Source organism: Tenrec ecaudatus, chromosome 6 (genome assembly GCF_050624435.1).
Source record: "Tenrec ecaudatus isolate mTenEca1 chromosome 6, mTenEca1.hap1, whole genome shotgun sequence".
Lineage (NCBI taxonomy): Eukaryota > Metazoa > Chordata > Mammalia > Afrosoricida > Tenrecidae > Tenrec > Tenrec ecaudatus.
In genome coordinates this window covers 157,867,895-157,878,771 of record NC_134535.1, presented here as the reverse complement: position 1 = coordinate 157,878,771, position 10,877 = coordinate 157,867,895, and the positions used below count along the sequence as shown (strand labels likewise).

Below are 10,877 nucleotides of genomic sequence, written 5' to 3'. Positions count from 1 at the left end.
GTTTACAGGAACAGCATTGTACATGTATTGGATATAGTTTTAAAGGTGTAAATTCCATATTGGTACATGGAGTTAATTATCAGACCAGTGGGTTTCCAGTTTTCCAAGCCTACGCACTTGTGTATTTCTGTAGACTAAATTATTAGCAGTGGAAATGATGGGTTAAATTGTTTAAATATTAATAGACACTGGAAATTGCTCTTTAAAAGATAAACTTGCCATTGAGGAAGTGGACCGACTTTGGGCCTGTTTAAGCCCTCCGTTAATGCAATAACACATTGTTCTAAGAACCTGGCATTCTCTAATACCCCCTGACACAATCACTAATGGCAATGGGTGCATATGCAAATGTGAAGAAAGGTGATGGTGCTCACCTATCAAAAGAGCATTTGGGGTCTTAAAGGCTTGAAGTTAAAGTGCCATCTAGCAGAGCAGCAGCAAGCCCACATGGAAGAAGCACACCAGTCTGCATCATGAGGAATGGGATCAGGTAAAAGACAAAACAAAAAGTCATTGTTGAGAATGAGGAGACTGGGTCAGAGCAGAGACCCAAAGCCTATCTGTAGACAATAGGGTATTCCCTCATAGAAGGGTCACAAGAAGGCATGAGTCAACCAGGGCACAATGTAGCACCAATGAGACTATTTCTCTGGTTCTTTATAAGTTTCCTTACCGCCCACTATCATGACCCCAGTCCTGCCTTTCAGTTCTGACCTGAGCATGTACACTGCTACATATGAGAGCTCATGACATAAGGAGTCCAGGTCAAACAAACCCCTCAGGAACAGAAGAAACGGGAGAAGGGATACCAGGAGGATAGGGGAGGAACGGAATCCATCACAATGATGGATGCATAATCCCCCGCCCCTCCCATGGGGGTGAACAAGTGTGAGTGAAGGGAGACAGTGGTCAGTGTAAGATAGGAAAACAATTGATAATTTATCAAGGGGGCGAGGAAAAAGCTGAAACCAAGAGCTCAACTAGAAATTAAATGTTTAGAAAATGACAACATGGACAAATATGCTTCATACAATTGATGGGATGTAAGATCTGTAAGACTTGGTGGGGTGGGGATGTGTGCAATGGCTGCAAACAGCAAGCCTCCTCGGTAGTGTATGCAGCCTATTGGTACGTGTAGGCTGCCCTAGGGACCTTGGAGACAACCTTTTACTGCTTTTCGATGCCTCTGGTCTGGCTAATTTCTGCTCTCCCTAAACTAGGCTTCAAACTGGATGCGAGGTGCTTTTGGGAAACCTCACAGCACAGTGGCTAGAGTTACATTGGCCAGGTTATCATGTCCATCCGCACCAAGCTTCAAAACAAAGAGCATGTGATTGAGGCCTTACATAGACCCACGTTGAAGTTCTCTGGGCACTAGAAGATCCACATCTCCAAGAAGTGGGGCTTCACCAGGTTTGAAGATAGTGGCTGAGAAGCGCCTCCTCATGGATGGCTGTGGAGTCAAATACATCCCTCACCATGGCCCCTTGGATAAGTGGCGGCCCTGCATTTATGAAGGCCTTGGTAGCTGCCTCACTTGTACGCACCAAATAAAAATTGAGCTTCCTGATTTAAAAAAAATTTTTTAAGCTATAAGAGCCCACAAAATGATTTTTAAAAAAAGATAAACTTACACCGAGATTGGTTCCCTTTAAAACTATGTCATTAATCTTTTTAACATTCACTGCCCATTTTTATAGTTTTTAGTTTTCAAATACAAGCTATTTCCATATTCAAGCAGCATTTGTGTTGCAACTTAAAATTAGCACAATTTGTGTAACTGCTTTTGAATAAGAATGCACTATCCGTTTTTCAACTTTTAAATGTGTTCTAATTACCCACTGCCATTGAGTTGATTCTGATCCACTACTCGGTAAGCAGTGAAACTGCCCCCATATGGTTTCCAAGGCTCTCAATCGTCCTGGAGTGCACATCCCCCGGAGGATTGGCTGGTAAAACTGAACCACCCACTTTCATTAGTGGCTAAGGGTTTAACCCTTGTGACACTGAACTGTTAACCTTTTAGTTAACAGCTAAGTGCTTAGCCACTGCACTACCAGGGCTGCTCCCTCTGGGCATAAATATGTTTCCATCAAGTCAATGTCTGGGTGGCAAAGAACTCCCAACCATTCTGTTAGCAGTTGTGTGCTACCCATTATCTGCTTGCACCACCTGGAACTCAACGAGTGATAGTGACATACTAAAAATTAAAGAATTATCCTGCAAGAGTATCCACTGGCAAATTTGAAACAATTTCAATAGTAAAAGAATAACGATGGCAATGTATTACAGTACAGTGAATAAAAAAGAATCCATGAGCATGTAATTATACTAGAAAAAGAGGTAGGTGAGCTTCATCTTTAGAGAAGTGTACCTGCTGTAAATGAGAGGAGGATTAGAAAACTCACTCTGTACCCACCAATGTAGTGATTGAATCAACAAAGGATAAAAAATGTGCTCTAACCATTGGGGGGAAGATCACTTCATGTAAGTATTATCCAAATTTATTCAGCAACCACTAACGCCAAAGAAACTGAAGAATTCTAGCCACCTCTGTCGTCTGAAATGGATCACACAAGCAATCAGGATGCATTCACAATCACAGGTGATTGAGGTAGGAAAACTAGACAGTCGGTAGTTTGGAAATATGGCCCTGGTGATAGAAATGACACTGGAAACCACATTATAGAATTTTGCAAGACCAACTTACTCACCTCTCGGGTCCTGAAAGGCAGCTGCTCTAGTAAAAGCTCTGGTCTCAGAAACCCTAGATGGGTGATTGAGGACAGTCTACCACGCGTCTGTCGGTCTGTAGGACTGCCGTGGCTGACGTGTTGCTATCATGCTGGAAGCTATGTCATTGATGTTTCAAATACCATCAAGGGTACCCTGAGTGAATAGGTTACAGCAGGGCTTACAGACTAGAATAGGCTATGAAGAATGGTCCTTAGGGGCAAGGATGGTGAGACTTCTCATATATATTGAATATGTTATCAGGAGACACCAATCATGATTAGTAAAGAAGAGGCGCAGCCTACAAGAAGGAAGACCCTGGACAAGATGGGTTGACACAGTGGCTGGCACAATGGGCTCCACCCTAACAGTAATTTTGAGGATGACACAGGACCGGGAAGTGTTTCGTTCTGATTTGACTGCATCTAACAACATAATGACAGTGAGTGGGTGCAGAGACCTAGAGTACGAAAACCAAAATTAAAGAGCATGCTCAGCACTTCGCAAGCTGGAAGAACTGAAGGAGAGGAAAAACAAACTCAACTTCCAAAAATGAAGGAGATTCTATAGGCAAAATACTGAATGAAAAAGAAACCATCAAAAGATGATGGAAGAAATAGTCACCGAATCACAAGGATCGACATTCAACCATTTCAGCAGGTAGTATATGATAAAGAACCATTGATTCTGAAGGAAGAAACCCAAGCTATACTGAAGGCATTGCTGAAAAACAGCTCCAAATTCAAGAAATACCAATTAAAATGTCTTAACAAAAGGATGCAATGTGGTGAGGCAAATTTGGAAACCCAGACAACTGACTAGAAGAGATCCTTATTTGTGCATATCCCCAAGAAAAGTGATCCAGAAGGAGGCAGAAATTATCTAACGTATTATTATCATATGCAAGGAAAACTTTGCTAAATTCAATTGCAGCAGCAGTACATCAGCAGGGAACTGTCAGACAGTGGTATCAAACAGAGAATATAATCACTAGTGTCAGATAGATCCTGGTTGAAAGCAGAGACTACCAGAAAGATATTTACCTGCGCTTTATTGACTGTCAAGGCATCTGGGACCATATGGATCAGAACAAGTAAGGCATAACACGGAGAATAAGAATTCCAGAACACTTCATTGTGCTGATGTGGAATCTATTCATGGATAAAGAGGCAGCCATTCAAACACAATGGAAATACTACATGGTTTAAAATCAAGAAAGGTATGTGTCAGGGTTTTATTTTTCACAATATTTATTGAAATCGTATGCTGAGCAAATGATGCAAGAAGTTGGACTGTAAGAACCCACTAGGAAAAATGAAAAAAACTCATCGAGCATAGGGATTATAAGGCAGTTCATTAACAGCCTGCGATATGCAGGTAACACGGCCCTGTCAAGATGTGAAGCACTCACTGATGAAGCACAGTAAGCCTTATTGTGTACAGATTACACCTCAACGTAAAGAAAACCAAATCCTTTCAACTGGCCCAATAAACATCATGTTAAACAGAGAAAAGACTGAATTTTTCAAAGATTACATTTTACTTGGTACCACATTCAATGCTCACAGGTCAACAAATCAACAAAAAATATATTACATTGACAAAATCTGCTGCAAATGACCTCTAGAGTGTTAACAACAAACACATTATCTTGAAGACTGAGGTGCACCTGACACAAGTATTTTCAATTGCCTTCTATGCATGTGAAAGGTAGACAAAGAATCTGACAGGCCACAGAAGAATTGATACATTTAAATTATGGTGATGACTACACAGCAGGAGGGCAAGTTTAAAAGTATTGCTACATGCAGGTGTTGATTCCAAACAAATGTGTTTAAATAGGTCTCTCATTCAACCCAAACTCACTTCTACTGAATCTATTCCAACTCACAGAGACCCAGTAGGATGGAGAAGTCACTGCTCCGTGTGGTTTTTTTTTTTTTTTGAGACGGTTTCAGTCTTCAGGAAAGCAAACCTCATCTTTCTTCTGAGGAGTGGTTGACAGAAACTTGTAGTGAGCAGCCTAAACCTTAATTAAGCTGTGCAAGCTGCCTTAAAAAACAACCAATACTTTTTGTGCCATCGGGGGAGGGGGGGACCCACAGGACAAATAATTTTTAACTCAAATGGTTATCTTTCCCAATCCATTGAGGCTGTGCAACAAGTTTATTGGAAAGTCACCCCACATAAGTTCGTAGATGGTTCAGGTGGTTTTATTGGTGGTGTTTTAGGGAAGGTTGGGGAGACCTTAAAGATGAATTCAAGACTGGTTAACTCAGAAGTTTACAGCAACTTGTTTCAGATTCAAAGCAGTAATCTTCTCTAAGATCACAGGGCCAGCAGGGGACTCATTATGGACTTTGAAGAAAATTGAACTGTGCACTGATGAAAAAAGCAAGGAAAGATGCCCCAAGGAATTGTTTTCCATCACAATTATGCACCGACTCATGAGGGCGGCAAGGGTTGTGCTGAAAACTTCATGATAAAGCCTATCCCTACTTCCCCACTACCTTGTTCTTGGCCTTCAGGCTTCTTTTTGTTCCCCAAATTCCAAGAACCTTTAATAGGTGCATCACTTGAGTCCCTCACTGTGAAAACTGTTTTTATGTAGTATAAATGTAAGAGGGCACAATTCTTCAGGGAATGGCAGGAGATGGAAAGACAGTCTCAGAAGTGTCTTTACCAGGACATAGGCAGATGAAGAAACAACAGCTTCACCTTCGGAATTCTTATTTAATACAAGGGCCGATTATTCTGTAGCAGTACTTTTTAACCTACCCTCATTTACCATGGACTGACCAAGCAGCCAAATCTGTCCTGGAAGAAGCCCAGCTGGAATGTTTCTCCTAAGTGAGGAAGGCAAAGCATCAACTCACATACTTTGGGTATAATCATGGGAGGAATCTGTCCCTGGAGGACACCATGCTTAGCAAATTAGAGGGGCAGTGAAAAACAAGGTCCATACGAACAGGAACTGACACAGTGGGCTCAAATATAGCAACGACTGTGAGGATAGTGAAAGACAGTGCTTTCTTCCTCTGCTGTATTTAGGGCCACCGGGTCAGAGGTGACTTGATGGCTCCTGACAAGAAGGCAGAAACTAACGTTTTTAAGATTATGATTGGCTGAATAGCAGTTATGGGAGTTGGGTGAGGGTCAATGTGGGACCTTGGCTAGGACTGGTTACAGTTTTCTAAAAATACATGGAAACATTCTACCACCTCTAAATTCAATTTCCCACTTTTTGAAGCCCTTTGTGTATGTTGGAGTTTAAGGCTTGGTATAAAGTGTAAGTAATCACAGGGGTACATACTGAGTCATTGTGAAGTTCACCTGATAGCCACTGGATGGTTCTAAATCCAGTGCTACTGAACCAGTTCTGACTCACAGATGGAAGCACCCACCAGAGTAGAACTATTCCCGAGGGTTTCTGAGGCTGTTTAGGGGGAAAGGTTGCCTCGTGGTTCTCCCTTAGAGTGGCTAGTAGGTCCAATCATAGACCTTCCCACCCACTGCTTAATTCACCAGGGCTTTTAATGGATTGGTTAACAGTATTTGCCAAAAAGTTTGTAATGATCATCTTGTTTGGGACAGCACATTTTCTGTGGTTATCTTACACAAAGATATACAATCACTATCTAAGATTCCCACGGGAAGGGGCTGGGGGGGGGGTGGTTTCCTTTAGGGTCTATTTCTAAAATTAAACATATAAAGGTAGAAAACTGCTGCTAGAAAAAGCAGCTCTAAGATTCAAAAAGGTTTCTAGTCTCACATAAAGAATCAAAATGCAATTAAGACTGCTTTCAGGCTCCTGAGAGGAGCTCTGGTGGCCTACACATTGAGAACCACTAGCAACAGTTTGAAACCATCAGGTAACCCGATGGAGAGTGATAAGGCTTCCTCCTCCTGTAGTTAGTCCTGGGAGCACACGAAGGCAGCAGCCCTCCCTGTCCTATTGAGTTACTGAGTGGGAATCAACTGGATGGGAGTGAAACACAGGGAACAAACGAAATCTCTCAATGTGATTCAAAAGGAAGTACGCACCACCTATGTTGGAATATTCTCACCAAAAAACTTGTACCCAATCAAGGACCAAAATAATCAGACAATGAGATCATAAAACACTAACACTCTAGACTTGTCAAAAATGTGTCAAGAAAAAACAAGGAAGTTGAGAACCAAATGCAAACACTTCTTGATTAGATCCCAGATTTAAAAAATAAAACCTAAAAGGCATTCTGGGCCAAAGGAATCTGAACATTTTATAGTACTTATTGTACCAATCCTAAATTCATTGAGTCTGGTAATGGTATTATGTTATAGAGGGACATTGTGATTTACCAACCAAATTCCCTTTCAAAAAGGATTTAAGGATTTATTTCCCCAATTGTGAGAAATGCTGTCAACAAATGGCTCTAGCTATTAACCCTTTTGGAAAGTACCTGAGCTAAACAGAATGCTTTGTCTAAAACCAGGACCCTTTCCTGATGCAGCCCAACTCCAAAGCCTGTTCACTATGGGAATAAGGGGGTCCTCAAAAAGTTGTGGAAAAATGGAAATGAAAGGCAATGGAATTTTACAAGCCTCCCTTTTGCAACGACCAGGCCCCTTACCCGAGCCCAGGAAAACTTTAATAGGGCCATCAAGCTGGCTTCTTTCAATGTGTACCGCAGCCCCCAACCTCTCCCTCTTCCCAATCCGACTTCCTACCCTTCCGTATGCACGATCCCAAGAGCATTCTTCTGCAGGCTGAGTATTTTAGAATAAGGCAAGAACTTTATTTAATATCAAAACTGGGGAAGAGAGCAGCTTCACTTGGTGATGGTGTTCGCATTCATGCTCTTGCCGCTGCCGCTGAGCACAATGTACGGCGTCTTCTGGGCCTTCTGCTTCTCTTGGAGGAGAGCCACGGTGCCTAAAGGCGTGTCGCTGGAACTCATCTTTTTCAGGAGGGCCTCCTCATCTAGTTTCTTCATGCGCCGCTCCGTCTTCATCTTGCCCGAGCCCTTCCCGTGGAAGCGGTGGGACAGCTGCCGGAATGCCTCTTTGGGGGTGAGCTTCCGGCCAGTCTCATCCACATATTCGATCTTGACATCAGGCTTGTAGCCGTCTTTCTCCTTGAAGTCCTGCGTGTAGCCGCGGTACTCCTCTCGTCGGCTGTACTTGTCGTCGATGGCCATCTTGTCCTCGATGCAATACACTGCTGAGGGCAGAGACTTGTTGGGTGCCTTCACCCGGGCCACCTTCTGCACCGTGGTCTCCAGCAGCCCTTTGTTTTGACACAAGAGCAGGGCAGCCCCCAGCCCTCGGTTCACGATGGGCTCCTCGTCCAGGATGGTGGTGGACGAGGCGGAGAAATCCTGCTGCTGCTTCTCCTCGTCCAGGTTGATGGCACTCCAGCCGATGTTCTCCTCCCCATCGGACTCGGAGCCTCCGTTAGCCGAGCGCTCCTCATCCAGCTCAAAGTCCATCAGTTCCTCCTGCTCTTCCCGGTTGCCCGCCAGCCCATAGGTGGGGATCTCCCCGAGGGTCCGGCAGAACTCGGATGTGGCATTGAACACGATGGCCCCCTTCCGCTCAGGGTCCTCTTCCTCCTCCCAGCCCCGAGGGCGAGACTCCAGCTTCTTCACGATCTCCACCACCTTCTCGGCGCTGTCCCGCAGCTGGCGGAGCTGCCGGAGCTGGCGACCCTTCTTGAGCTGCTTCTGCAGCTCCAGCTCGGCCTCATCCTCCTCCAGCACCTCTGGGGACCCAGCTCGAGCGACGCCGCCCTCCTCTTCATCGCTGATGTCCATGTTCTCCACACGGGTGTCATCTGACTGGGTGGGCTGTGGGGCTGGCTCCTTCTCCTCCTCCTCTGGGACCTCTTCATCAAGCTCCTGCACTCGGCGCCGACCGCGGCCTCGCCGCCTGGAGCCAAAGTCCCCATCTTGAGTTTGGTCTCCCAGAGGCAGCAAGTCATCCGCCCGCATCACCACCTCCTTCTTGCGGATTTTCTTCACCCTGCGCTTGGTTTTTTTAAAGGTCACCATCTCCTCGGGCGTGAGGTACTCAGAGGCGATCCGGGGCCCCAAGGTACTCAGAGATTGGGCCTGCAGCCGCAGCCTTGCCCGTATCTCTTCCAGCTCTCGTTCCCGAAGGCCATCGGCCACGCCGCCCTGGTCCAAGCGGAAGGACTGGGGCCGCTCCCCCTCGAGCTCCTCGTCGTATTTGGACAAGATGGAGCGGGGTTTCTGCTGTGCCAAGTCATCCACGCTCTCGTCCTCCGCATAGGGTAGGTAGTCGGGCTTCTTCTTTCGCAGCTCCACGTTCTTGTCGGCCCGCTCCTTATCCACCAGGTTCACGTTCACGAGCACATCCTCGCCCTCCTGCAGCACGCCTTTGTCTTTGAGGGTGAGGATCACCGTCTCCCCTTCATGGAAGGAGTCGATGGCGTGCTCCACGGTGAGCCCCTGCAGGTCCCGCGGGCTGTACAGCTCCTGCCGCCTCTGGCCAAACTCCTCCTCCACCAGGCTGCTGACCCCGAACTCCTGGTCCATCTCCTCCAGCAGCTTGGCCCTTTTCTCCGCCAAGTCCTTCTCCTTCTGAAGCTGCCGGCTCCTCTCGATCCAGGCTGCCGTGTCGTCCAGCCAGGGGTCGTCCTCCCCCAGGGTCTTAATCTTGCCCAGCTTCTGGTTCAGCAGGCGCTTTTCCTTGGCGGCCGCCAGCTTCTCCCGCAGCTCCTCGCGCTGCCGGATGGCCATGGGGTTGATCACGTCGGCCGCCAAGGGGTCCTCCTTGGTGCCCGTCTCCTTCTTGACGGCCCCCACCTCCAGGGGTTTCAGCCCCAGCTTGGCCCGGAGTTTATTGGTCTCCTCGATGCTGAGGGACGAGCCCTCGGAGGCGGCCTTGGAGCTGGCGGCGGCTTCGTAGGCCTCATCGCGCTTCTCCCGCTTCACGCGGCGCTCCGACGGCTCGGCCTGGCCGCGCTCCCGCCCGTGGGCGCCACTGCGGGCCTCGGCCTCGGCCCCGCGCCGCCCGCTGCCGCGCTCACCCCCGCGCTCGCGGCTGCGCTTCCTCCTCTCGCCGCCGCTGCCGCCGCCGCCGCCGCCGCGGTGCTTGTGCTTTTTGTGCTCCCGGTGCCGCGGCGGCGGCTCCGCGGCGCCCCCGTTACCGGCCGTGGACGTCGTCGCGGCCGCCTCCTTCTCGCCCCGGTGCTTCTTGGACGAACCCATGATGGCCCCACCACAGGAGCTCGACGCCGCCGCTGCCCGACGACGACGACGATGCGGACGACGCGGGCTGAGAGCACTTCCGGGTCGGAGGGGCTGCCGGGAGTTTGTGGCCGGAACCCAGGAGTGACTGTTTCCTGCGTGCGCCCGGTAGGCGGCCCCCAAGGTGCTTTTCTTTTCTTTTTATTTTTTTAGATCACAGAGCTGCTGAGTGTTTTCTTGTTTTTGAAAAATCCTTCCAACCAATCACCCTGAAAGTCAGGCTGAAAGGTAAAGTTTCAAACAGGCCGTCTTGTAAGCCTAAGCGACGACTTTACAAAAGCTTGATCTTAGCGCGTGCACGATACATTTAATTGACAGTGGCACCTCGGTTTACATCTCAGCGCCTGCTTCCCGGGGTATCCGACCTGTGACGGTTTGAATTGGACCCACTGCCATCAAGTCGTTCCCAACCCGGAGTGCCCTAGAGGGCCCAGGCGAACTGCCCCACAGGGTTTCTGGGGCTGTCAATCTTCCTAGAAGCCACTTCTTTGTCCTTCTCCTGCGAAGCACCTGCTGCGTTTGCACCCCTGAGATCACAGCAAGCAGCCAACACTAGCCCAAGGCGCTACCAGGGCCCCTTGTTGAGCTGGAAGTGTCTGGGAAAGTAGATAATAAGTCGGGATTGGGGAGTGTAATCCACCATCTAGCAATGATAACAAGGGTTGAAGTACAAGGTAGCAGTAGTTCCTGAAGATGTAAATTGTAAAATTTTCACCAGCAGTCAACTGGGGTGGTATATCAGAGCAAAGAAATACGCGCTGGCCACTAAAATGTAGCATGCTATCATATACTTGAGAAATATGGGGGTGACCAAACCCACTGTCTTAGAGTGGCTGCTTCCTATGACTGAGAACTCCGCTACCAGGTTTCTGAGGCTGTAAATCTTTATGG

General features: G+C 47.5%; 1 protein-coding gene and 1 pseudogene across 1 annotated transcript; one reads left to right on the top strand and one right to left on the bottom strand.

Annotated features, from left to right (window-relative positions):
* Positions 1–1,023: 1,023 nt before the first annotated feature.
* LOC142452128 (small nucleolar RNA SNORA70) lies at positions 1,024–1,165 on the top strand (annotated as a pseudogene).
* Positions 1,166–7,489: 6,324 nt separating this feature from the next.
* Positions 7,490–10,029, bottom strand: SART1 (spliceosome associated factor 1, recruiter of U4/U6.U5 tri-snRNP). Its single transcript, XM_075552403.1, has one exon. It carries the CDS (start codon positions 9,945–9,947, stop codon positions 7,545–7,547), a length of 2,403 nt encoding a protein of 800 aa, XP_075408518.1. The 5' UTR covers positions 9,948–10,029; the 3' UTR covers positions 7,490–7,544.
* Positions 10,030–10,877: the final 848 nt, after the last annotated feature.

What these genes read in the sequence shown, in the direction of transcription:
- SART1 (XM_075552403.1), bottom strand. Translation starts at nt 9,947, where the DNA reads ATGGGTTCGTCCAAGAAGCACCGGGGCGAGAAGGAGGCGGCCGCGACG.